Below are 27,019 nucleotides of genomic sequence, written 5' to 3' on the forward strand. Positions count from 1 at the left end.
TTGGTAACCAAATAAGTTTTTATTTGGGTTAAGTTGGAAAGAGACATTATGAGGGGTGGCTGTTCAGGAAGGGAATCCGTAACTGAAGACCCATCTCCCAAGTCCACGTAGTTCAGGATGGGAGGTTGGGGGCCAGGCACTCTACCACCCCACTGCCCTTCTCGCCATTGAAGAAGAAGAAATTGTTGAGGGGAGGGTCCCGCTGTGAGAGAGCCTAGGAATAAGACAAAGTATAGGCAGTATAAGACAGGCCTGGAGGCAGCAGGAAGCCCACTACCCTTTGTGCCCCTTGCCTGTCTGCCAACGAAGACCTTCTGCACCTCTTGATACGAAAGGTCTGCAGAGCAAAAGGATTTACTTAACCAGTGCTTCAACCCATCCCAACCCGAAGCAGGGGGCGCCTTTGCGAAGCTGCAGGCAAACAAAGCCTTGGGTTGGGAGATGCTTTCCCCGGGAAAGGCTCTGCTCCCTTCAATTCAGGGCCAGAGGCGCTGGGGGGAGAGAACATACCTTGACAGCCTCCTGGCTCAGCACCCCACCAACCACAGCACAAACCGGGGCCATTTCTGAGAAGCAGCTGTTGATATCAGCAAACAAGGAAAGGTCAGGCAGGGGGCACAAAGCCTATTGCTCGCAGGGAATACTACATGAATTCAAGAGTACATGAACTGTCACCTCATCTCCTCCTGCACCAGACGTGCAGATGAGGCAGGCCCACATCAGCTACAAGAGGTGCTCAGATAGTTCTACTAAGGGTATCTTCCCCAACAACTTCCTTCTCCTGGCCTACTCAAAGGGAGGCCACATCCTTTTCTGCATTAGATCAGCTGGCAGGAACTGATGAAGGTGAGCAGAGAGGGAGGAGGAGTTTCCCCTGCCACTTCTTCCCTCTTAAGGGCTCCCCAGCCATCATCCTTCTCACAGAAGGCCTAAAGAAGAAATTGGGGCCAGCATCACCACTGCTACCCATTGGCTGCTGGGCCCCACCAATGGAAACTAGCATCTGCTTGTTGGCTCGCACACAGCATCCTGAGCCAGTTTTTCTACAGGATGTCCATCTATTGCCAAGACCACATTTCGCTCTTTGGTCCCAAGCCTGGGGGGTGAGGGGAGGGGTTGTCCCACGGCAAGGCTGGCTCCCTAATCTGGTTAAAGGAAGAAAGGAGGCCCCTGCCTGGCAAAGTCATCAGCAATCAGGTCAGTTCCAACACCCAAAGAGGCCAGCACAGCCAAGCGCATCTGGCGCAGCGCCTCTGCATCCTCCAGGTAACTCAGGGGGGAAGGGTCTCGCCCCTTTTCTGTCCGGAATTTGAAAAGCACTGTAAGAGGAAGAGACCACAAATAGTCTGTTTTATAAGACATACAGCATGACCAGAAGCCTGTATGACTGGCACCACACCTAGCTCCCCCCTTATTTCGGGGGCACCCATCTCTATTCCCCTTGATCTGTCAAGAACCGCTGCTAGTAAATCAAAAGGCAGTGACCACACTGTGCCAAGATTCATCCGGACCATCTCTGTGCTCATGTAGCCAATCTGCAGCATATATACGAAAGCATGTTTCCTGCCCTGACCCCTTCTGACATTCTTCTTCCCCAAAAGGGTAACTCCAAACACCACAACCAATGACCCCTCCCCCCCCAAAAGAGGACCTGCAGATCACAGCAAACTGCTGTGACCGAAGAACAGAGGAATCAGACCAAAAAGCTACTTTGGTCTAGTGATGAAGGCACCAGGTGGAAAACTGGTTCAAGTTCTGCCTTAGGCATGAAAGCCACTAAGAAAGAAAAACATTTGTAATTTAGGGTTGAAATGAGGGATCCTTGCTGTTCTCTGAGTTGGGTTGTTTTCTTGCAGACATTTCAGGACCAAACTAGGTAACATCATCAGTGCTGGTGAAAGCATGAAAGCCACCTGTGAGACTTTCGGTCAGTTATTCTCTCTCAGCCCAACCCACCTCACAGGGTTATTGTTCCAGGGAAATAGGGGGATGGAGAACTATTAGATATGTTCAATGTTTGAATTACTTATACAAATATTAAGTTGGGATTAACAAAACCTTTTAAAAAGGCACATAATTTGGTTTCTCATTTAAGCCAAGTAAGAGAGCAGATGCGACTGCTGCCCCCACTCTACCCCCAAAAAACCAAAATGCCTATGGTGAGGTTAGTATACAAAGCACAGATTTAATCTGGGCAGCCTCAGTCTTCTCTTGCCAACTGAACCAAGTTTTGGGCACACCTGAGGCTTTAGGCTCCAGCCACCGGGGCAGGGAAACTGGGGCAGCCCAGCTTCTAAAGCCAGGCCCCACATCTTGCAATGTGCACGGCCCTCCATCTCCATCTCCATGGTGGAGGGAGGGGCCATTGCACTCTCTATGAATGGCCTGGTCTGTTCTAGGGCCAATTCCCAGGGTGCTTTGCTTCAGCTCATGTCCGCTTCTCCCTTGACCACAAGGAGCTCACATGCCCATCAGCTGGAGACTCCTCCATTGTCTGCTCTGGTCAGGGATCATATGACCCAGAAGGAACACTCGCCTCCTAACCTGCTGTCCCACTGCCAGGCTAAATCCTAGCAGAGGCTTCCATCTCAGCTGCACCTCTCACCTTGCAGCAGGAAATAATCGGGGGCAGTCCGCTTCAGGGCTGCTTTGGCCCCTTCACTGCTCCAACCAAGAGTCAGGGCATCTTTTAGAAGGCAAAAATGAGCTTTCTGGGAGGAAAAAAAGGACAGTGAGGCAACAGAGGCATTCCAATAGCTTCACTTAATCCGCAAGATGCTTTCAGCAGGTACCTTCCCAGAAACTGCAGGGAGCTAGTAGAACTACAGAGATGCACCAGGATCCAGGAGTTAAGGATTTTCACTTGGCTTTATTGACACTTTAATTTTATTGTAACTCTGCTTTACTGTACAACTTGTCTGGCTTTCTGCATCATTTGCTCTGTTCACAGGCAGCTCTAGTGAAGGGTTAGGGTTAGGGTTATAAAGCAAAAGCAATATTCTGGAAGTTGCCAAGAGGATCTCATCTGTCCGAAAGAGATGGGTCAGTGGCAGCCCTTCCTCCTGGCAGAATCCTGGCCCTTTCTAGCAAACAGGAATGTATGGGTACAGATGCAGATGTATGGGCGCTCCCTCCTTGGGATCCACAACACAAATGCAAGATCACTAAGATCACCAAGCATTCAGTAGAATAAAGATATCCAAATAACCAGTAGAAGATCCCGTTTGATATTTTTCATTCTACCATTAAACAGAAACTGGTTTTCTAAAATCCTATCAGTGTGATGACATATTGTTTTTTGAAAAAATTGAGGCCAGAAATTTGGGGGCTTCAACTAGAGAAACTTCAGAAGCCACCAGGGTTGTAGCCCCTCATTGGTTGTATGTCTTCAAACTCTTTTGAGGGGGTCACAGAGACTGCCATCTGTAATTTTTTAGAGGTTAACTGGGGTATTCACTTTGCAATCCCATTCTTCTCTACTATTCCATTCTATTCTCTACTATTCTATGTCTATGTCGATCCAAGTTCACATTGGCACAGAAGCCCAAATGCATAAACCATGGTTCTCAACTAATAAATGCATTCAAGTGCATTTTTGCACTTTCTATTTCAACCCTTAAGTCCAGGCACTCCTTGATGTCATTACAGGTTTGACTGATAGGTCAACCTTCCTAGAATGGCAAGCCATGACCAACTGAGGAATGAACTGAACAGTGTGCAACAAGTTTCCCCATGAAGTGGAAAGTTCTCCTTTGCAGCAGGCTTTCAAATAAGCTTGGCTGGGTCTGTCAAAGACGCTTTAGTAGATCGTGCAGGGATTAGACTAGTTGACCTTCTCAGGTCCCCGAAAGGCCAAAAATAATTGTGACATGGGAGGCCAAGCAAACAGTGAAAATCTGCAGGACAAGGTTAGCTTGCCTGAAGGGACTCTCAGCTGCAGGGAGTCCATTTATAGCTTGGCTATGAAATGCATAGAACCTCCTACACCACAAACAGAAGTAAAACAGGCTCTGAAAGAAGCAGCTAAATGGTGGAGTCAAGATTTCCTGGCACAGGCCTACCTTCCCATCTTCTATGCTCCACAGACACAGACTTCACCCACCTTCTTCACCAGGGTTGTCTCTGCAATATCCAGCTTGGCTTTCTTTGCATCAGAGCCCCCCTGCCCTTCCTGGCTGGCTTTGGTAGCTTTTGTCTTTTCTCTGTAAAGCAGGGTGAGGGAGAGGCCAAGGAGTTTAATATATTAGTTTCTACCCATTTCAGCCAGTAACTGACCTACAGAATGGCAGCCTTCTTGTCTTCCAAATGGCAGCCTTCTTGTCTACCCATAACACACACACATCCCAAGGATATTGAACAAGTTGTCTCATTAAGCCCCAAAGACTTCAGATACAGGTGTCAGCCTCAGATTCCAAGCCAAGAGAAACTCACTCAACAAATTCATGTTCACCCAGGTTGGCAAACATGTAGCCATGATAGCCAAAGACATCACCAGTGAAAAACTTGATGCCGTGTTTCTTGCATATTTGGTCCACCTTCAGGAGGACTTCCTGAGTGCAGCATGTCAGGCAGACCTGGAAGACAAAAGACACCAGGGAAGACTTTGTCTCTGTGCAAGTGACCAAAACAAGATCTTAACCCTGGCCCAAGCCAGGGTACCATATTTTTCGGTGTATAAGACGCAACTTAATTTTGGGGGAGATAAACAAGGAAAAAAGTATTTTACCTCTGCCTACCAGCATTTAAGGTGGGGCTGCCCTCCTCCTCCTCCTGCAAGCGAGAGGCACAGGGACTACTCGCTTTCCCCCAAAGAGACCCCTCGCATGGTCTGGGGGGAGGGACAGAGCACAGCCTGAGGAACAAACCTCTTTGGGATGGTCTGGGGGGGGGGCGGATCTGCCCCCCCCCCAGACCTCCTCCTTTCCAGGCATCGCTGCCCAGATTCCCCAATGCAATTCTCAAGAGTCATGCTTCAGGTGGCGGCCAGTTCCCCTGCAATGTGCAGTGGGGAATTGGGAAGTGCTTTGGATTCGGAGAGGAGATTGTAGCACTGCCCCCTGAAAGTGTTTTTCTGCACATTGCAGAGCTGCGCGCCCCCGTCCTCCTTCTCAGCAGACTCAACTTCTCCTTCCTCCTGGCCAGATCTGCTGCCTGTGCACTTTTTTTTGTCTCTGCACACCCTATGTTTGAAATCGGGAAGGGGATTGCGGGTTCAGGCGTTTCCCTTTAGGGGCTCCCATTCAGCTCGGCTTGGCTCCTGGGCGCAGAGAGGGCTTAGGCAGCGGCAGCGACTCCTCACATTGCTGGGGAGTGAAGTCAGTGCGGCCAGAGGGGTGACCAGCTGCAAATAATGGCACCCACCTTGTTCCCTGAAGCTGCTGGGCAGATTCCCCCCCCCCCCGACTGTCCCGAAGAGGGAGAGTTGTTCCTCAGGATGTGCCCCAACCCAGATCCGTGCCACCTGGAACTGGCCAAAAATGGCCGAAGGGTGGGGGCTGGCGGGTGGGCAGGGCTACATTCGGCGTATAAGACACACCCAGATTTTCACCTCCTTTTTGGGGGTAAAAAGGTGTGTCTTATACACCGAAAAATACGGGTAACTGTTTTCTCTTCCCTTGAACAGAAGATAATTTCCAAGGGCCTTCCCAGACGGTTCTCAAGCCTCAGAGAAAGCCATAGCTTGCTCACCAAACCTCTGCTCAGCTCCAGCACTCCACACCGAGGCTTGTGGAATCGGTGGACGGAGAGAGAGAGAACCCTCCTGGGTCAAATGGCACAGGTCTGCGGGAACTCACCACATCAAAACCAGTAAAGAATTCCTCCGGTTTCTGCTCAATATTCTCGTGGTCCGCTTTCACCTCAACCATGGGATTGAGGTCCTGAACGCGCTCCAGGGACGCCTCCGCTCTGTTCTTTCCCGGGGAGCTGGCTGGAAGCAGGAACTGGCCTCGGGCGTCTTCCAGGGACACCTAGGAGGAGGAGGAGGAGGAGGAGCGGGCGGGTCGGAGCAGCGGGCACCGGGCACCTTTCCCCTCCCACCGCTCCCTTCCGAGGGGAGAAGCCTCAGCGCCTGCCAGGCTCCCTTCGCCTGCGCTTCCCTTCCACCTTCACAGCCGCCGAAGCCTCCTCGCGCTGCTCGGATCCCAACGCGCGGCGCGGCCCGGCCTTTGGCCCTCTCTGCCCACCCCGCTTCTCCCGCCGGCCCTTCGGACCCACCTGGCGGTGGTCGAGCAGCGTCAGCGCCTTCACGCCGGCCAGCGCCAGGTTCTTGGCCACCTCCGCGCCCAGTCCGCGCAGCCCGGCCACCAGCGCCCGAGAGCCGCGCAGCCTGCGGGGGGGGGGGGAAGAGAGACGCGCGTCAGGGGCGGCCGAGCCCTTCACCGCCCCGCCTTGGCCCCCCCACTGGGCCCCGCGCTACCGCTTCTGCGCCTCCAGCCCCCAGAGGCGGATCTGCCGGTCGTACTGCGCCGCCTCCTCCTCGCTGATCCCGCCGCCGGGGCGCCCCTTCTCCTCCACCATGGCGCCCGCGCAGCCGCCCCTCCCCCGCCTTCCTCCCTTCGCGCCCGGCCGGCTTCTTCGAATGGCGGCGAGGGGGCGGGGCCGGCCGAAGAGCCATCCCGCGCCCCGCCTTCGGGGGCGGTGCGGCCGCTCGGGCGCGGCCGGCAGTTTCCGGCGCCGCTCGGGCGTTTCCGCCGTCGGCCCTGCCCCCGCGCTCGCCGCCTCGGGTCGGGTCGGGTGTGGCCGCGCGCGCCGCGCCTGGCTGGCTGGCTGGCTCGGGCGTCGCTCTCTCTCTCTCTCTCGCTCGCTCTCTCCTCTAAGGCGGGCCGGCGCCATTTTGTGTGGTGCAGCCTCGGAGCCAGCCTGCCGTCCCTACCGCCGCCGCCGCCGCCGCCTGCCTGCCTGCCTGCCTGCCTGCCGGCCAGCGAGCCCACGAGCGAGCGACCGAGCGCGGCGCCAGGCCCGCCCGTACAGTGACTGTGCCCCGTGCCCCCGTCGCGCCCGCCCCCCCCGGCCCGGCCCCCCCATGGCGGTGGAGAGCCCCAGCGTGCCTCCGCCCAGCAGCCCCCACGCCAGCCCCCCGGCCCCCTCTCCGGCCGCCGCCGCCAACCCCCTGCTCCTGCACGGCCCCTTCGGCAGCCCGGGCCTCGGCGGCGCTGGCGCCCGGCCGCTCCAACAACACCTCCTCCTCCACGGGCCCGGCCCGGACGAAAGGTCCAGTACCCGCCTCTCTTTTCTCTCTCTCTCTCTCTCTCTCTCTCTCTCCTCTGGGTCTCGCGGGGGGGGCGGGGGGACGGGGGCCTCGCGGGGGGACGGGGAGGGAGCCCCCATCAGCGCCGGGGCGAGGAGGGCCGGCCCGGCCGGCGGTAAGTGGCAGCAGCCGCGCCCCGTTTCCTCTCCCGCCGCGCCGACCCAGGGGTTCCTCTCCGGGGACGACCCCGCCGGAGCCGGCGTTCGCTTCGGTCGGGTGAAAAAGCCCGAGCCCGCTGCGATGCGTCCGGGAGCCCCCGGTGGGCCGAGTCCGCCTCCGATCCGTGGTTCGGCTGAGCTCGAAGGAAAACTGTAAGCAGCCGCGAAGTGCGACAATCACAAGAGTCCCCCAAGTCACCACACGCTCCCTCGCCCCCTCCCTCGCCCCCCCCGCGCGACCGAGGCGAGCGTGGCCGTGTACAGTACAAGCACCCGAGCGCCCCTGTTGTGGCCCGTTGTTAACCACACACCGTGAACAGTCCACGCTTTTCCCCACACGAGATCAAGGAAGCCGGGTCCTGCCCATTAGGTTAGCCCCGAGCCCCGTCCGCTCCAAAACCGGCCCCCAGTCTGGTAGTTTTTCTTGTAAACCAAGGGCATAACCCTGTTCCCTGGCACACTATTTTCTTTTTTTCTGAGTGGGGAGGAAACCACTCTTTTGTTCATCTAAAATAATGTTGCCTTATTTGTTCCTCTTTACTTGCCTACCAAGTTAGTGTTGTACTCATGTACTAGAAAACCTAGATTTACAAAACAAGGAAATATGTTGGGCATTTTAAAAAGTTAACATACAGTACTAATGCACCATTAAGCCAATACCTGTATAGTTCTTTGTAATTTCTGCCTCTTTAATGTGGTTGTCATTGAATTCACACTGTAGGGTCAATCAGGAATTCTTGGCAAGCATAAAATGTCCTTTCTGGTGCTAAAACCTGATGGCCAAACCAGGAGTAGTTATCTTGACTGATGTTTGTAGCTGGGGACTAAGTAGATTTCACTTGCATACGTTATTTTATGAAGCAACAAATACACATTTTCTCAAAGGACACATTTCAATGTTTGTAACAGCTCACTATAATATATATGAAACATTTAGCCATTTTACTTCCGCTTCAACCGACCTTTTAGAAATTTCCATAACCCAGTTGACTTTTGCCCATTATTTCGTAGGAAGCTTGGGTCCGCAGGAGAGCGAGGCAGGGAAGAGCGACCGAAAACTGCCATTTGACTTGCTTTCAGTGGATATTGCCGCTCCAGATTTATCATTTTAAATTAATCATTAAGAGTATGTGTTGATGGAGCTTTCTCTTAGCACTTAAAATACTTCCTTGATATTTCTAAACCTTAGGTAGATAGGCCAGAGCTTCTGGAGCCCATCAGAATCTTTTTCTTGATAGTGGTTATAAAATGGGGCTCACATAGGAATACACAGAGAATAGCATACCAAAAATTCATATATTGTTTTACACTGTAAATTCTGATCCTTTGCCCAGTAGTTTGGTATACACTCCAAATATGCTAGTGACAATGGTCGATGGTCCACAAAGCTGCTTTGTTTTGCCCTAGATAGTTTTGCAGAAAAAAAGTGGGGAAAATCAGAATTGGGAGATTCCAGGGTTAGGGGTCAGCTGGGCCAGCTGGCAGATTCCCACTCTGCTGCTGTTTTGAAGTGGCATCTCCTGACTTCACACTGGTCGTCTGCTCTAAGAGAACCCTGTTGAATTTGGCACGTGCCCTCTTGGAAGAATTGGCTCACTGGTGAATCTTGTGAGTCAGCAGAATTCTATAGGAATGCAGCACCTTTAGTTTTCTGGCCTCTTCACTCAGGCATTGTCCAGGCAGGCCCAGAGGTCGCTTGGCATTGAATGGCTTCCATAATTGCAGCGGTTCTCCGGGAGGCAACAGCTGCAGCGGAGAGCTATAAAGGGGCAAGTGAACTGTATTCCATATTTGGTCTTGGAGGCAGGGATGGCCTCGATTTTAAGGAAAACAAAGCAAAACTAGCCATCCCAGTGTCATAGTATGTGACCCTGCCTTTGAAATTCTCCCATCGAAGACAACGGTGCTCCTGGCTCAACCATGGAAGTGAACATCCAAAGTCAAGTTAGTCTCTTGAAGCTCTGCTGGGATGTAGAATTGATTAGGCGAATTGGCAGAAATCAGCAGAATATAGTCAGGCTGAGCAGTTAGGTAGAATTGTGCTTTGTCTACTTTTTGGTAGAAGCAGCCTTTCGTATGCTTTTACCTATTGAGTGAAGTGCACTTTTAGAACAGCAGGTAAAAATCTACTTTGTCCATTCACAATAATGTTCTTAAAATGTTACCGGTTGTGAATGTTGCTTTTTGTGTAGCTGCAATTATGGTCTGCCCTAGTTTTGTGGTTCAGTTCAAAGCAGGCTAGGAATTCTGGTGCTGTAGCTGTATTGCTCTCATCTTCCTTTATGAAGAAATCCCACTGTTAATGTTGCTGGCCCCAGAGCCTTGGGGGTCTGGTGTATAACCAAAGGTGGCTTTGAAAGTGCGGCTCAGCAGCCTCCCCTGGCTTGAGCTGGCACTTCTTGGATCCTCCTGGGCACTTTGAAAGAAGCACCGCCTCCATTTTGTGGCAAGGCAATCCTGCCAGAAGATCCGCGAATGAGGCTTGTCTGGGGAGGGTTTCCACAGCTTTCTTCTTCAGAGCCACTAGGCGGCTGCAGAGACAACCAGCTTTAAAAGAAAACAGGATTTGAAAAGTTATTTCTGTCTAGTTTTCAGCACAAAGGTAGAATAAACCACCTAAAGTATGTACTTTTGGTACTAACATGAAATAACTTATTGAGTCTTCCATTTATTTTTCCTATTGGAACTAAGCCAGAGCATGAAGTTCTGTCAGAGATTCTAGTCTGTGGTATTTTTTTAGGAATACGAATACCTTTGGCCAAGTGTGATTAGAGACACAAGGAATTTGTCTCCAGCACAAAAGCACTCGGTGCACTTGCATTCAAACGATAGAATCAATCATATAATAATCATAGTACCAGTGACATCACTCCTCTCTGCTCGTCCTTTTCATTACCCCTTCAGCTCTGCATTATGTTCTGTTTAAGCTTTGTGATTGTTGAGTCCTTCCTACCCTTTTCCAGCTCTCATCTTGGTGCCTGGACCGTACAGCTTCCCTGCACGTTCGGTTATCCCCCCTTCTCTTTCTCCTTTGAGCTTCTGCCAAGGCTTCATTGGTCCTCCAACAACCAGACGCTAATCCTTGCCCTGAATTCTGCAATATGTGGTGCAGCCAGTGTTAAAACTGCCTGAATTAGTGACAGGAGAGGGGGGAAATGTCTGGACCAGAGCCAGGAGGAGAATCCCATGCTGGGCTGCTGGCTGGCTCCAGTCATGTGATCTGTGAGCTCACACAGGTTGACTGTGAGGCTGAAGAACATTCTGCACAGGTAGGCAAATGTAGTCCCATGGTGGGCTAGCCACAAGACTAGCAATTCCTCTAATATCAGCTTTACCCTGTGAAAACACCATAGCTTCATGGCAACCATGTTGCTTTGCTCTGTAGCCAGAGTGAAAACGTTTGGCAAGTTGGAAGTGGCAGAATCGTACACTTTTCAGTAATAATAATTTTACTCAGAGTTGTAGTTAGTAGCTTGCTGCACAGCTGTAAGCCAACATGTGTTAGTTCTTCTCGGATTATTTTTGCTTTGACATTGTAGTCTTAAGACCCAGCACTTGACAAGTCCCATATTTGGGAGCAGTCCCCAGTGAATGCAGAATATCTGAGTAGGCATGCATTTGAGGGCCAGTTTGGTCTCATGGTGAGACCGTGAGTTCCAGTCCTGCCATGGGCACAAAGCCAGCTGGGTGACCTTGCTTTCAGCCTTAGGAAGGAGGCAATGGCAAACTGCTTCTGTAAAATCTTGCCCAGAAAAATGCAGAGACTTTCCTGATAATCTCCAAAAATCAGACAAGATGGAATGGAAGGGAGAAAAAAGGCACGCTTAGGCAGGCTGCTCTTCAACCCGAAAATGTGCAGCAGAAACTAGGCCTAACAGCCTTGAGACTCCAGTCATCTTTTCTCTGCTGTCTTGCCAAAACATTCATTTGCTGGAAAGGGGTTCTGTTCTTTTCAAAAACTGAACAATTCAACCTGGTAAAATTGTATCACCTGATCTAATTCTGCTTTGGCCATGAAATCATAAGTGCACAGTTTCGCTGCTTGTTGTGGTCTGTTAATTCTGGAGTTAATTTCTTGCTTTGATCCTTTCTCAGTTTGAGATGAAAGACTCACGTTAGGCTTAGCAGCAGAAAATATAGAGATAAAGAAGTCAGGTTGAGAACGGAGTTCTAGCCGCATTTGACAAGCTCTTTGGGGGGAAATTTAAGGGCCCCAAAGAGACAAAACAAGTAAAGGGAAAGAGCTAAGCTGGAGTGAGGCACAAACATACCTCAAGACCGGAGAGAGCTTACCTAAGTTTTGCTTCCTTTTTTCATTTTGATATTGATAAAACCAACTTGTCAATAATCGCAGGAAGAAATGTCTTAATTTGATTTGTATTCAGATAGTACCAGTAGCTTCCTGCAAATTTGCTGGCTTGTAGTATAAAAGATATCGGCTTCTGTATTTGGCATTTCTTTAGTTTCTGAAATTGGGACTTTCCTATTTTAGAATACTGGAAACTAGACTTAAAAAGAAAATGGTTTATCACCAGATTTTATTTAAAAAATTGATTAGGCTCACTCATCATGCTAAGCCAAAGCCTACCGTATTTTTCAGAGTATAAGACACACCTTCCCCCTCCCCCCAAAAAGGGGGTGAAAATTTAGGTGCATCTTATACACCAAATGTATAAATGTAGCCCCGCCCACCCTTTGGCCTCTGCCTCACAGCAGTTTACCTCCTCGCAGCAAGAAGAAACAGCTTGTTTCAGCTTCAGCACAGCCTAATTTGCTGTTTGCTGCAACAAAGCAAAATTGCTGGGAGGCAGAGGCAAGATTACTTTTTCTTGTTTTCCTCACCAAAAAAGGTAGGTATGTCTTATAGTCCAGAGTGTCTTATACTCTGAAAAATACGGTAGTTTGTTGTGCTTTGTATGTTATTCAAATCCATTGTTTGTAAGCTAATTTATTGCATTGTCTGTTGCTGTTGCCAATAAATTGTGGTTAACTAATTCTGCTTCAGAATGATTGTGAAGCCATTCATATTAGATGCATAATAGCAAGGGTTAGGCGGTCAGCTGCCAGGGATGCTTGAGAAATCCATATGCCATATCTAATGGCTTTTGTGATTGTGCAGGTGTCAGGCACGAAAGGCCAGTTTTATACGTGAAGGTCCAATTAATCTAAACAGCTTATTAACAGGAATCTTCTCAACTGACAGTGCATTTGGAGTTAGAGAAGAATCCACGGAATTCAAGTGGATTGGATGGGATTTGCCCACTCCCTGTCCCTTGTAAAGGGAGGAGGAAGAGGGAATGACCTTGAGGGACAGGAGGAAGAGCTGCCACCAAGGGGATACTCGGATAAAGGAGTCCTGAGCCCAGCCCAAGAATATAACATGACACCTAACAGACAAGCTCTCCTCCTCCTCAGGTTACATGAAGATGGAGGGAGGGAGGAAGCACATTTAGACATGAAAGATTCGAACTCGTACTGACCTGCGTGGCATCAGTTTTCTAGTCTGGCCTTCCCTGAAGGGCCAACTCATCTTTTCCAGCAGGTTGCCCACCTTCCATTTTCTATAGACAACACTACAAAAATCCTTTCATGTTGCTTTTAATTTCTCTTGAAGGATCACATTCTTTTATATTTTTGCATTCCTTACCGTACTTCTGCAGATACTACCTGTTTGCTGATAAATCTCATTAGTGATTACTTTTTATTTATAGCTCAGTCAAATGCTCTGTCTGTCCACAACAGGTGTTCCCCATTTTTTTTCTCATTGTATGTCAATTGTGTGTCACTGGGAATTGAGTGGCATATAAATGATGATGGTGATCATCATCACCATGATCCCAATCTATTCATTTTCCCTTTGCCTTATAAATGTCCAGGGGTTTAAGCTCCCCTAATTATCTGGTAATTGATTAAAATAAATATTATTTATCTAAGCTCTCCTAACTCCATAACTGAACAGATGTTGGCTTGTATCCAGACTTAATTATAATTTAAGTAACTACATTCAAAGAACTGGGCCTTAATCATCGTATGTAGCTGATGTCCCATTGTTTTTAATGAGTTTAAATGTGAACTATTACAGTAATTGCATTTTATTTGTAAGTTTCAGTGTTACTCCTTTTTTGTGCACCACTGAATTTCATACACTGATCATACGTGGGGTTAATTTGGCTGTCTTACACTTTTTTTCCCTGCCAAATGAGCTAGGGTTATTGATTGATGATTGATAGTTACCTTGGCTTTTAAAGAAAAGCTTTAACAAACTTGAGTTTTCAGACAGGCCTGAATGTTTTGTGATTCCTATTGATTGATTGATGGCTGATTGGCTGGCCAGTTGGAATTCTTTGTTTATTTTCACAGTGTGCTATTTGGTTGTGTATTATTAGGATGACTATATGCTGCCTTTTGATTTGACAGTATTATAAATCTAATATATCATTATTATAGTAAGACCCTGTGGACCAAAGAAAGGCCTTGGAAATCCAGCACTAAATTCTCCTAGTCAGCAGTTATGTATAGGAGCTTCTTTCTTCTTACATCTGAAGGCGGAAGCATAATACAGCTATCGCGATCAACCTCCTCTAATCCACTCTCGAATCTGTTGTTCAGCAATTGAGTCTTACCGTATCCTCAAGTGAACCCTGTGGACCATCTGAGTGAGCGATGGGGTGAAGAGCGCCTGCTATGAAGATGCTTGCGGTCTTAGGGCCTTTGGGCTCCTGGCCTTCAGAGAGAGGCTCTGTGGTAGAAATAAAGTAGAAATTGGATGATGCCACATTTTACAGCATCCAGGTCTGGAGTTTTAGCTCACAAAATCACCTGAGGATTAAAAAGTCAGTCTTGTAGTTCTGCTTTTGGAGAAGAGAAGTCTGATGTTCTGCTGTGGGAAATACAGTGGGGCAAAACAGAAGGCTTTTAAAAAGTGCTGCTGTCCTCTGTTGAACATGAAAAGCTGCTGGCTGTGAAGCTTACTCCCTGTTTTTAATCCCTTGCTGCATCAGAATAGGGCACATTATATGTCTATATTCCCAAAGATGAGCTCAAGTAGGAGTCTGATGTGAAAATGCCAGAGAATTTTAGGTTAACTTTTGGAAATAAATCCAGACAACTTTAATCATAAATGAAGAAGCTAGAAACTGTTGCAGCGGAGTGTGAATGTGAGATGAATTTACATACTGCCCAGACTTCTTAGGCCGGGAGGTTCATCTTCCAGATTGCAAAATGAATGGTGTTTTCATCCAGAACCCCAGGATGGAATTTCTGGTAGCTGAAGTGAAATGATTTCTCATTTTTTCTCCAACTAAGGCAGGTCCAGTCTCACTGCCATTAAAAAATAGCCAGTAAAAAAAATCCTTGCCAATGTATTCAAATCATTCTGTAGGTCTAGGATTATTTTTTGGTCCCTTAGACCAACTTCACCAAACTTCTGGCTTTCTTTCTTCCAGTGTCAGTCATGGGAATAAGAAAGATGCAGGTTTCTGATTTTGGATTTGAAATGGAATTGCTTCCTAGTGACAAATTTTACATTGGAAGATACAGATCAAAACTATTTCAGTGTTATGCATTTGTGTGCAGTAAATGATTTCATTAAATCTTTGGTAATTGACCGCTGAAGGTTGATTATGAAGCCAATTTTACTTTCTGTTTGGGTAGCAAAGCATTTAGTAAGTGAAAATTTGGCGTTTTCAGCCACAGATATGTTTTGCATAATAGAAAAAATCAATTGTTTTTGGATTGTACTGTACTGCTTTATATCTAGTAGACTCTCACTGATTTATCGCTTGCCAAAATCGACGGAATTAGTCAATCGCAGCTTATCGAACCAAAATATGTAAATAATAGTGCAATTGATAAACCATCTATGTCTGTAGGTAGGTTTCTATTCTCGGGTAAATATTACAGGGATCTGCTCTAGCTAACAAGTTTCTTTTTTCTCCCCCCCCCCCTTTTTTTTTTTTTTTTTTTTTGTTATTGAATTGCCCAGAGGGATTTTCAGAAAAAATGGAAATATTTTATAATTGATGTGATTCTCAGTTTTGAAGCCTAGCTTTGCTCTTTTTCCTGCTACTTCCAGTTGTTGATTTGCTACTCCACCTTTTCAGGGAGGATGGTGAGTTGGAAGAAGGAGAATTGGAAGACGACGGGGGTGAGGAGCCCAATGGTGCTTCAGAGACACATGAGAAGAGCAGGAAGGAAAAAAATGAGAAGCACCACAGTGACTCGGACGAAGAAAAAACGCACCGGAGGAAAAGGAAGCGTCGGAAAGAGAGGGAGAAGGAGAAGCGGAGATCGAAAAAAAAAAGAAAATCTAAACACAAAGTGAGTAATGCGAGATGAGTCTTGAGAGGCTAACCTGCTTTCCCTCTCCCCTTGGAAGCAGGAGATCTCTGTCTGGGGGAACAAAGCGCAGGCTGCCTTCCTGTGCCTCTCACAGAACCAAACTAGTTGATTGGTTAGGGAATGGTGCCATTTCCAGGCCCCTTCCTCTGCACGTGGCCTGACAGAGGATACCAAATTCCCGCCAGGGGAGGATCATTGCTGACCTGGCCATTTTCCAAGCTTTGGACAGAATTTGGGGATAAGAACTCAAAAGGACTGGGGGAGCGAGCACCTTGGGAGTCAATGACTTCTCTTTCCTCGCAGCGCCATGCCTCTTCCAGCGAAGATTTCTCTGACTACAGTGAGGATTCTGACTTCAGCCCAAACGAAAAGGGGCATCGGAAGTACCGGGAGTACAGCCCCCTCTACTCCTCTGTGAGTGCTGAGTGTCATCCATAAGGGTGGCCTGAGGGTGGGATCCCCGAGGTAGATAAGCCTGTCACATGTCTGAGTAGTTTAGCAGTCAAGATGATGCTGTTTGGTTCTCCATGTTGGATTTAAAATGGCAGCAAATCATCGTGGTTGCTTCTGCTCATTGTGTAAAAATGATGCTTTACAGAATAATGGTTTATAAAATGGGTCAAGCTCCACTTCTTCTTTTGGGGGTCCAGTTCAGCTTGTGTCCTCTTTTTTGTCCAACCATAACCATTTGTGTGTTGCCTCCAGTCCCATCAGCAGTACTCATCCTCTCACAGTGCCCCAAAGAAGGGGTATCCTAAAATGGAAAACAAGAGCTACCCTCCCTACGAAGAATACGAGAACGAGGGCTACTGTGACTACGAGGGGGAGGAGGAGGAGGACATGGGGAAAGAAGAGTACGATGACTTTGCAAAGGAGCTGAACCAGTACCGGAGGGCAAAGGAGGGGACGCACAGGGGACGAGGTAAACTTGCTTTTCCTTCAGCCCAGACACTGAGTGAGCGAGAAAACCAGGCCCCTCCTGAAACTGTAGCCATCTGTACGTAGCCATCCGTGGGGAGTGTGTGCTGCCTTTTTAAATGACCCAACAGCTACCGATTTCTGCTGTGGAGTGTCAAAAAGAACAGAGACGGACCATTCTGGTCCTGCTTTCTTTCTTCAGCAGTGAGGAACTGGGCACCTCTGCCTGTTGAGGCTGTCCCCATTTGCATGTAACCCATCCAAGTCCCAGTTGACTCTAGTTCCAAAAAGGCACTCAGCTCCTGGTAATGCAATATTTTCAAATTAATGCTTTTTCTTTCTGGATTTCTTTGAATTGGGAGCTGAATTTTAGAAAGGCAGCATGCAGGTGTATGTGTTATCTCCATTGGTTTGTAGAGACTAGTATACGACATTGCATGAAAACATAGTTGTCTCTCAAAACTGGGAAGAGATATCAAATGCCCTTGTGCTTCTCCCCCTAAACAGTGATCCCAGTTAAGAATATTGCCCTGAGTTGTTGCTTTTTCTCACAGCACTAAGTAAAATTCTTTGAACAAACCATATTGGCTCAGTTCCCACACCACACTAAACCAGTCAGATCATTCAAAACCAGTATAGTTTAGTGTACACACAAATGCTGGAGTCTGATCGGTTTGGCACCTTCTTTGGTTTGTGTCAACAGGTGGCCGTGGTCGAGGGCGAGGTTATCGTGGACGTGGAAGAGGTGGAATGAGAGGACGAGGCATGGGCAGGAGCAATCGAGGCAGGGGAAGGGGAGAGCACCCGGAGGAGGAGGAGGAAGAAGTTTATGACGAGGAGATGGAGGTGAACATTGAGATCTGTCCTTGCTCAGCCTGGCTTTCTGCCACGGTCCCTTTTGGCTAATTTCTCCTCTGTCTGCCTGACAGTTCTGCGAAGGGGAAGAACCCATGGGGGAGGAAGACTATGATGATTATTCCAAAGAACTGAACCAGTACCGCAGAAGCAAAGAAGGAAGAGGCAGAGGTATGTGGGTGTAGGGAGAAAAAGACGAGCCCCCCTTTCCTCCCCTTTGAGCCTTGGCTGCCCAAGGCCTATGCCAAGCAGACGGTGAGATGTGGCTTTCCGTGGCTGGGCTGCAGAATCAACTTGAGTGATGTTGTTACAGGCATGGGACGTGGCCGAGGCCGTGGCTCCAGGGGGCGAGGAGGCAAGGGGATGAGCCGCGGACGTGGTCATCGTGGCAGATCAGGCCTAGGCAAAGCGGGGGCGCTCAATGAGGAGGACGACTACTATGAGGATGACCTGGGGGTAAGTGGCCTAGGAGGCCCCTCCCTGGCTTTGGGTCTAACGGGCTTGAGGTTGGACAGAGGTCAAGAAGCCGCAGTTGGGCAGCATGGCAGTGAACTCCCTGGGAGGCCCAGATGCAGCCAATCATCTTCCACCTGCTAGGACTGGGGCCTCAGTGGTGCCCTTTCCAGGATGGATAGAGCTGGGCTGTTCAATGCAAACATATCAGAAACTTCCGGTAATAAAGAAAATAGGGCCAGGCTGAGGATCCTCCGTTCCCATTGGCTCTGGACTGAGTGTAAAGCAGTGGTCTCAGCTACACATCTAAATCCTTAAGTCCTTGGCAGTTGGGGCTATTCAAGAGAACTCCAGAGTTGCATGGATCTGACTGACGTGCAGCTGCAGAAGGATGGATGATCCAAGTGGGAGCTTTGGCGGGCTTTTCCTTTTATTCACCTACTGTAGAAGCTATTTAGGATGCCAAATTAATTTTATCTGGCTTTTATTCTTGCCACTATTCTTTCTTACACATTGTTTTAAGTTTTTTCACAAGGGCCTGCCTAACATTGACATACAAATCAGTCCAGTGAATATTTTTCTTGCAATCTATATAGGATGGAGGTGGCAGCTGTGGAAGTTACAGGCGGAACGATCACGAGAAATCTCACCAGTCAGATAAGAAAGGAAAAGTCGTCTGCAAGTATTTTGTGGAAGGAAGATGCACTTGGGTAGGTGCAGCTCATTTACGGCGCTTTGATCCCTACAGGATCAGTGAAGCAGCTGCCCAATTTGGTAGTCCCATTGAACCCAAATTGCTGCTGCTAAGCAAAACATTTGTTAAATGAATCGCACCCCATTTTTTGACCTTTCTTGCCACAGTTGTTAAGTAAATCAGTTATTAAGTTAGTCACATGGTTGTTAAGTAAATCTGGCTTCCCCATTGACTTTGCTGGTCAGAAGGTTGCAAAAGTGGATCACGTGATCCCAGGACATTGCAACCATCATAAATACATGCTGCTGGTTGCCAAGCGCCAAATTCTGATCACATGTCCATGGGGACGCTGCAACTGTCGTAAGTGGAAAAAATGGTCAGAAGTCACTTTTTTCTGTGCTGTTGTAACTTCAAATGGTCACTGAATAAATGGTTGTAAGTCGAGGATTACCTGTAGGTGCCTTAGAACAGGAGTCTGGGGGCTGGTGCGGGGTTTTTGTTCCTGTATTGCCTGGGATGCCGGCTTCGTTTCCTGTGGCATACGGTGGAGGACGTGGGCAAGGAGTGCCAGAACTTTTCACTTAGTTCTTTGTGCAGTGAATCCTCTCAGCAATGTTTAGTCCCATGGTTGATTTAAAGACTTTGAGACTGCCTTTCAGATCAGAGGTTATAAGAATAATTTACATACAGTTAAAGAAACAGTGAAGAATGCCCAAAAGGCCAGCAGCCATATGGTTCATTGGAGCTGATTTTCCATAATCGGCGTTCTCATTTGCCTGCTGCAGGCCGTGGTAGCTCCTCTTTGCCCCACTGAGGCACATACCTTAATCTCTGCAAGGCCCTTGCCATGGGCTTCTCCCTTCATTAGACTCCACTGCACAGGTGAGGGGACTCCCCCCGGCTTCATTGGGATATTTTTATTCAATAACAATAACAGACTCAAGGGTCTTGTGGTCCAACCCCCTGCTTTCCTGCAAGCTTTACTTTCTGCTGGAGTCATTGGTCAATCTGGCCTCTCTTGAAATGCTCTTGAATGTCTCTTGGCTTCTTTGCTATCCTATCTCCCATTCTGTGTATGTTCCCCTACGAAGTGGTACTTTCCCCAAAGCTGCAGTTGTTCATCCCCAGTTGCAAAAGGATGAAATTAACTGTGGACCACGCTCACCCAACCGACTGAGGGAGGAGGCAGGAGGGGATAGGACTGGCCTTTGAATTATTGCTGTGGCTGTGACCACCAGCCCTTCTCCCAGCGGCCAGGGTGAGATGCTTTGCATCCTGTCAGCTGGTGATGTTCTGTTGTGTTTGTGGCTAAGAGGTGTGCCTTTTGTATTTTTCCTGCCAGGGGGAGCACTGCAACTTTAGCCATGACATTGAACTACCAAAGAAGAGGGAACTCTGCAAGTTTTACATCACTGGTTACTGTGCTAGGGCGGAGAATTGTCCTTACATGCATGATATCCTTTCCAGTCGCTTTTGTCCAGCGTTTTTAGGACAGGGTTTTGGGAGGTTTTCGGTCCCCTGATCTGCCTCTCCTTACTCGGAGGACTGGCTGGCTGCAGGCCAGCGTTTTTCTCAAAAGGGAGCTATCGGGGAGCTCTGTGGAAGCAAGAATTGTGAAATCTTGGATCTGACGCTGGTGGGTCCCTGTGGCTTTTTTCTTTTTCTTTTTTGCTTTCCTCAACACCTGGCACGGGACTTTCCTTGTAAACTGTTTCACACCACTGGGAACTGCATTAATGGAGATGACTGCATGTTCTCGCACGAACCACTCACCGATGAAACTCGGGAACTCCTTGATAAGGTAAAGGGACCAAATGGGTACCAAGGTTTGCCTACTCTGCAGAGAGGCCTCAGCCAGCTCAGCACGGTGGGAAATGCAGCTGGAGAAACTGACCCCCAGCCTTTGCCTTGCCTCTTAGATGTTGGCAGACGACGCAGAAGCCGGAGCAGAGGATGAGAAAGAAGTGGAGGAGTTGAAGAAACAGGGCATCAACCCGTTGCCCAAGCCACCTCCTGGGGTGGGATTGCTGCCCACTCCCCCACGTCCCCCAGGGCCCCCAGCCCCAACCTCCCCTAATGGCCGGCCCATGCCCGGAGGCCCCCCTGCTCCTCCCCCTCCCCCACCCCTTCCTCCCCCAGGGCCACCGCAGATGCCTCTCCCACTCCACGAGCCCCTCTCGCCTCAGCAGCTGCAGCAGGACTTGTACAAGAAGATCCCTTCCCTCTTTGAGATTGTCGTGAGGCCGACAGGGCAGCTGGCAGAGAAGCTGGGGGTGAGGTAAGTGTTGCCTTCCATCTTGGAAGAGGGGATGCAGAAGGGGGCCAAAGCAAAAGAGGAGGGGAGGGGGCTTCTGCCACAGTTGGTGCGGCCCAGTCTCTGCTCTAGTGGAGGGCAGATCCAAGATGCCTGGCCAGCCCAGCTGGCCTGTCCATTATTGGCCGAAATGAGATGCTTTATTGAGATAAAGGGCCCACCGGCATTAGGAGGTGCCTGACCCCATCCCTCTTTCCCTCTAGGCACCCTGGCCCATCCCCACCTCGGTTCCCCGGGCCTGGGCACCCGGAGCTGCCTCCCGACATGCCCCCCGACATGCTTCCAGACCTGTGTCCAGACATCTGTCCTGATATGCCAATGGGCCCAGGGATGAACCCTGGCCCTCCATTGGGCCCTGGACCCCCCATGATGCCCTTTGGCCCCGAAGAGATGCCCCCCGGCCCCCCAACACAGGACTTCTATGACAACTTCTACTTGCACCCAGAAGGTCTGGAGATGGACCCCAGCCTTATGGTTGGCCCAGGCAAGTCTCGGGTTGGGCCAGGTGGCTTTGTACGCCTGGGGCCATTGGGGCAGGGAGCTGGCTGAGTTGCTGCTTTCTGTTCCAGTGCTCTCACTGCTGTTCCCTCCCCCCCCCTCTTCCTGGTAGAGGGCTATCCAGGCTATGAGGAGATCCCTGGGGAAGGGCTTTTCCCTGATCCTTCCCTGGAGCCAGATTCTTTCTGCGATGGAGGCCTCCCACGGCTGCAGAAGCCCCCCAGCAGCATCCCAGACTTCCTGCCTTCCACCCAGAGGGCTCTCTACCTCCGCATCCAGCAGAAGCAGCAGGAAGAAGAGAGGGCTCGCCGGCAGGCGGAGAGCTGCAAGCAGGATCGAGACCACGAGGAAGGCAAGGGCCGAGGGGGGGAGGGAGGGGCTCCAAGAGGGGGAAGCTAAGCTTGCTCCATGTTGGGCATGTTCTTCAATGCGCTGGTAGGAACTGGAAGCCCTCAGGGAGGCAGCCTGGCAGCATAATCCAGGCGTAGCCACCATTCTGGCAGGGTCAAGGGCAGGGTACGCATATTACACTGCCCAAGTGTGGTGGCTTATGCAACCACCACAGGGACGGTAGAAAACTGCCCTTGATTTTTCCTACTGAAACTGTAGGGTCAGACTCTCATGGAGAAGGGCTCCCCTAACCCCATCCCTATGAAATAGCACCTGTAGACAATGGGAGAGCCCGTGGGGTCAGCTGGCTAAAGTGCTGGATGAGAATCTGAGAAACTTCAGGTCCATCTCTAGCCTTGGAATAATGGGGTGACTTTGGGCCAGTCCTGCTCACAGGCTGTGGTCATGGGAAGTAAATGAAACAGGTTCCACTAAATAACTGACTTGAGCTGCTGGAGGAAACACGGGAAATGGGTCTCCCTTAGAATGAGGAAAGGCCCATCAGTGGGGTGCTCTCCCCCCTCCTTGTCAGGGGAGATAAAGGCAATTGTCGGCCATTGTTCTTTTCTGCAACTTGGTCAGTCTGGAGAAATCTTTTTGCCTGGGTCAATGACTTTCCATGAATGAGGTTCCTCTTTAAAATGTGGAAATTATTCTTGGTTGCTTCTTGAGATAGCCAGTATTTATTTATTTATTTATTCATTCATTCATTCATTCATTCATCGCATTTCTATGCCGCCCAACTCCCAAGGGACTCTGGGCGGCTTACAACAAAGAATAAAACAATGTCAACAATCCCATAAAAATGTTAAAAAGAAAAACATTAAAACTTTAAAAACTTTAAAAACGTTAAAACACATGCACTCCAATTCGTGGCCAGGTCACTGGCCAATGACCTGGCCACAGTGAGTATGGGCTCACTGCCCTCTCTGTCTCTCTACCAGGTGATCCTGGCAACTGGTATTCCAGTGATGAGGATGATGGAGGCAGCAGCAGCGTCAGCTCCATCCTGAAGACTCTACGGCAGCAGAGTTCCAGCAGACCCCATGAAGACCCCTCTGGAAGCCCCATTCCTGCCTCAGGCAGGGCCGATCCGCGCCTTCAGAAGAGCCGACCAGCCGATCCACGCCTTCTGCGTGACCCCAGACTTTCTCGAAACCTGGAGCCTTCTGGAGCTGGAGATGCAGGGCCCACTGATCCACGATTGGCACGGCATGGCGCAATCTCTGCCCCCAAAGCAGCGGATGTTCTCCATTCGAGCCCTTCAGTCAGCCAGAAAGCTGTTCCTGTCCCAGAGGAGGAAGAAGGGGAAAGGGCCCTGCGGGACAAACCGGTCACCATCCCTCTGGACACCCTGCCAAACCACTCTCTGAGGGACCCTCGCTGCCAGTTGCAGCAGTTCAGCCACATCAAGAAAGATGTCGTCCTGCTCATGCCCAGTTTTGCACGCATGGTGCTGTGGAGCCCCGAAGACTTGATCCCCCTGCCTGTTCCTAAGCAGGAATCCGTTCCTGTCCCAACTGCTCTCCAGGCCCTGCCTGCCCTCGATCCACGCCTGAACCGATCTCAGAATGCCAGCGTCTCTGACCCCAGGCAGCGAGCTGGCTCCCAGCCAGAACCCTCTGCCAGTCCAGGCTCCAGCCTTCCAGATTTTGAGCTGCTGTCCAGGATATTAAAGACGGTCAATGCAGCAGGCAGTCCTGGGCAGAGTGACAAGCCAAGCGATCCCCGTACACGGAAAGCACCTGTGGACCCCCGGTTGCCCAAGGCTTCTGAGCCAGGATCCTCAGGAACCGCCAAGCAAGCTGAAGTCAGCCCCCCGCTAGGAGTGGGTGCAGAGGCTGCAGCCAGCATAGCCCCTTATGATCCCAGGCTACTGACGGCAGGAGGGTTGAGCAGGGGCCCTGGCCAAAGCAGTGTCCTCAGCGGGATCAGCCTTTACGACCCAAGGACTCCGAGCCCCGGCTGCAAATCTGCCGAGTCTGCTGGCGAAGGGAGCCCAGCCACCAAAAGTGCCGAAGGCAGCAAAGGTGGCAGTGGCAACAGAGGGAAGGAGCCGCTGTTTGTGCGTCGGTCAGCTTTGGACCAGCTGGAAGCCGAGAAGCCCAGCCCAGAGCCGGTGACTGACCGCTACAACAGCTACAATCGGCCACGGCCCAAGGCAGCTCCCTCCGCTCCTACTTCCGCTGCGCCTGTTGCAGATACAGCTGTCACTCAGCCTGGCGTCCACAATCTCCCCGTGCCGCCTGTGTATGGCATGGTGAAACAGGCAGCCAAGTCGGGGGCAGGCAGCCCTTTTGCAGGGAACAGCCCTGCCCAGGAAGGGGAGCTGCAGGATGCGGGTTCTCTGAAGGATGTTTTTAAAGGGTTTGACCCAACAGCCTCCCCATTCTGCCAGTAGTATTAAGAGACTTGTACATGCAGCCTTGTGTCCAAAAGAAGCAGCAGTGTTCTTCACTTTTTAAAAATTCCATGAATTGCCATTGACCGTGTACCTCCATCCTTTGAGCTTTGCTGAGTGTAATCTCCAAGCGACCTTGTAGGAGAGTAACAAGGGTCTTGAGCCACCTCAGGCAGTATTGTGTCATGCCCCCTCTGGGTTCCGTTGCGGACTATTCTGAGGTCCACTCGGAATCCTTCAGTGTCTTCAAACCTGGCCTGGCTAGTTCTGCCAGCCCTTCCCTCCTCTTTGCACAGTGGCTGGGCCATGTCTCCATCCCCCCTGCTTCTCCTCTTCAGGTATTTATTGTCTGTTGAATGGAGGATGGAAGGATGACAGTTTCTTAGCGTGCCCTGTTAAGGGGTGAAGCTGTCAGCCATGCTGATCTGTAGAATATATATATCTTTGTTTCTAAACTGTAACAATATATGTGTATCATAGCCTTTTTTAAAAAAGAATCTAGTGCAGCAAAAATTATTATGGAAAAGTAACCATGATGAATTATTTTTGTAACTATTGAATTTTGTTTTAAATACCCTTCTGCCGTTTTTTGGGTTGCCGGATTCAGATGTGATGCAGCCAGGAAACAATAGGCTGCTTCTGCCTCTGGTGGGTGGCCTCTTGAAGAAGTGATGCCTTCTACCAAAACAGAGTTTGTAGTATTGAAATTAAATTATTAATAACACTAATTTGCTTGTATGTCTCCTGCGCTCCTCTAAAAAGCAAGCAGAAGCCCTGGTGTTCAGAAATGAGAGGTTTGTCATTCCCGCAAAGAAGCATTTGTTCCCACAATCTTCTATGCAGGGGCAGCCATAGCCTTCTGGCATCCTGGAAAGCCCTGGCCCAGCACCTATTCCCTTACAAACCAGGAGGGACAGTTGGGGGAGAGGTTGCTGTGGATGAAGGGCCTTTTTTGTAACAACCAAGAGTAGGTCCGCAAATTTGGTCTTTCCAGAATTGCTGAACAGAGCCTAGAAGCCTGGCCTGTTTCTGTCCTTCCAGTGTTTCTAACCGATGGATTTGGTCTCTTCTCAAATGCAGAGAAGTCAGTTACGCTTGTTTGTCTTCAGAAGGCTGCTTCATTTCTGCCCCTGCTCTTCTCTTGGTTAGCCTCTTTCAGAGCCAGACCTTGTTTTGGGATTAAAAGCACGGACGTTTTGCCCTGATCTGGCCTGGCGAGAACCACCTGAAGGATGAGCATCCATGTGCACTGGCATGCTCTTGAGGCAGGCAATTTGGAGACTCCCACTGTATGGCTCTTCTCCCTCTCAGCAATGGGCAAAGCTGCATGGGCTTATTGGGGCTAAGAGGCCCGCCCCTTTTCTGCCTGGGACATGACTGTGTCATTGGAAAAGGTCCACTTTCCCCACAGAGCAGATAAGCAACCGCAGCTGCAGCCCAGCTGCTTTGGTGTGGGGGGATTGCAGCTGCAGAAAAGAAACCAAGGGATAGAAATCCTTTGGCCAGGATCTTTGCAACCTGACAGACTGCAGGACCGGAGTGACAGGAGCAGGGTTCATGCCCAGGCTTAGCAGTGTTTAATCTGAAACGGGTAAGGGGGTCAAAACATTTTGCAGTGTATTTTTTTCTCTCTCTCTGCCTTGATGATTCCTACACTTCCAGGCACCTCCCTTTTTTTGCCCTGGTGGTGTAACACAGTATAGAACTCGCTTGGAAGGGAGAGAAAGTTATGTCTTTTTGGTATAAATGCAAGCTAGTTTCTTGGAAAGCCAAGCCTGTTTGCCAGTTTCCAGCCACTTACCTGTATGCAGACACACTGAAGTCCAGAGATGTAGAAGGGCTGGAGCAGATTTCCAAAGAACCTTTTGAAACTTGTCCAGAGTGGCCAGGATCCTGTGGAGAAGCCATCCTGGTCCTGGAACCGATGAACAGCTTGTCAAGGAATGTGCTCTTTGTGAAGTATTCTGTCTTGTGAACCCGCCTAGGTACATAGATGCTCTGTGACATTTGTACAATCTGACTTTTGTAAATCAAGATCCATTCACTAGACCCAAATCTTTGTTATTAATGAAATTTGCCAGCGCTTTATAAAAATGCTATAAAATGTAGATATTATTTGAAAAGGGATTTGTATATATTGTACTGGTATTTTTACAGTGATTTTTGGTTGCATGGCTGTTTGCTTTTTTTTTTTTTTTTATCACACATGCGTCTTCCAACAATGTCCAGACTTGAGAGACCGATCGTTGTACTGCTGGCATTAAATGATGCAGTGATTTTAAAGGTTGCCACACAGCTTACTTTGGTATGAAATTATTTCAAATATTCCTGTTGTGAGGCAGAGGGCTGCAATCAGCCATTCTACTGTTTATAGCTTTGCAGTCACAGTAAAATGATTTGCAGGGAAGAGAAGTGGGGGAAAGGGTCAGAGAAAACTGACCCTGGAAGAACCAGCAGCCTAAACCCTGGAAGGGAGGGGGGGCAGAGAGTGCTGACTAAGAAGAGTCTGAACAGTTGAGGCCAGGAGACTCCTTTCCCAAAAGACAATACCTGCTGTTGTACGTTTGACCAGAATCAGGGCTGCAGGAGATGCTGGATGGCATGAGCATAGCACTGGCACTTGGAATATTTTTACTCTTATGGTCTCCCTCCACTGCCCCCCTTCTAGGTCTGCTGAGCTCAGAAAGGCAGCACAGGCATGGCCACCAAAGAGGTCTTGGGCTGGCCAAACCTTGGCCTTGGGCAGGTC

At 49.6% G+C, this 27,019-nt stretch overlaps 2 protein-coding genes and 1 long non-coding RNA gene across 3 annotated transcripts; 1 reads left to right on the forward strand and 2 right to left on the reverse strand.

The window, feature by feature from the left end:
- Positions 1-6,576, reverse strand: SAE1 (SUMO1 activating enzyme subunit 1). The gene is made up of 9 exons (XM_034438397.3): positions 6,419-6,576; positions 6,217-6,328; positions 5,796-5,969; positions 4,432-4,574; positions 4,103-4,202; positions 2,606-2,711; positions 1,175-1,319; positions 511-577; positions 1-214 (listed from the first exon to the last, which is right to left on the reverse strand). The coding sequence occupies exons 1-9, from the start codon at positions 6,517-6,519 to the stop codon at positions 113-115; spliced, it is 1,050 nt and encodes a 349-aa protein (XP_034294288.1). The 5' UTR covers positions 6,520-6,576; the 3' UTR covers positions 1-112.
- ZC3H4 (zinc finger CCCH-type containing 4) lies at positions 6,518-26,557 on the forward strand. Its single transcript, XM_034438394.3, has 14 exons — positions 6,518-7,212; positions 15,510-15,726; positions 16,051-16,161; positions 16,453-16,669; positions 17,369-17,511; positions 17,595-17,691; positions 17,834-17,976; positions 18,570-18,683; positions 20,010-20,121; positions 20,359-20,468; positions 20,587-20,945; positions 21,185-21,465; positions 21,592-21,831; positions 22,814-26,557. Exons 1-14 carry the CDS (start codon positions 6,518-6,520, stop codon positions 24,268-24,270), a joined length of 4,296 nt encoding a protein of 1,431 aa, XP_034294285.3. The 3' UTR covers positions 24,271-26,557.
- On the reverse strand, positions 8,086-10,633 carry LOC117677860 (uncharacterized). The gene is made up of 2 exons (XR_004594854.2): positions 10,361-10,633; positions 8,086-9,954 (listed from the first exon to the last, which is right to left on the reverse strand). It is a non-coding gene; the product is annotated as an uncharacterized LOC117677860 (long non-coding RNA).
- Positions 26,558-27,019: the final 462 nt, after the last annotated feature.

Source organism: Pantherophis guttatus, chromosome 10, assembly GCF_059756535.1.
Source record: "Pantherophis guttatus breed Tessera chromosome 10, ASM5975653v1, whole genome shotgun sequence".
Taxonomy (NCBI): domain Eukaryota; kingdom Metazoa; phylum Chordata; class Lepidosauria; order Squamata; family Colubridae; genus Pantherophis; species Pantherophis guttatus.

Bases quoted from the DNA above. Each gene is read 5' to 3' on its own strand.
- ZC3H4 (XM_034438394.3), top strand. From the start codon at position 6,518: ATGGCGCCCGCGCAGCCGCCCCTCCCCCGCCTTCCTCCCTTCGCGCCC. The intron at 7,213-15,509 runs GTCCAGTACCCG...CCACCTTTTCAG, and splicing joins GGGCCCGGCCCGGACGAAAG to GGAGGATGGTGAGTTGGAAG. The intron at 16,670-17,368 runs GTAAACTTGCTT...TTGTGTCAACAG, and splicing joins GGGGACGCACAGGGGACGAG to GTGGCCGTGGTCGAGGGCGA.
- SAE1 (XM_034438397.3), bottom strand. From the start codon at position 6,519: ATGGTGGAGGAGAAGGGGCGCCCCGGCGGCGGGATCAGCGAGGAGGAG. The intron at 4,575-5,795 runs GTGAGTTCCCGC...TTTGTCTTCCAG, and splicing joins TCTTTACTGGTTTTGATGTG to GTCTGCCTGACATGCTGCAC. The intron at 4,203-4,431 runs GTGAGTTTCTCT...CCTGCTTTACAG, and splicing joins GGTGAACATGAATTTGTTGA to AGAAAAGACAAAAGCTACCA.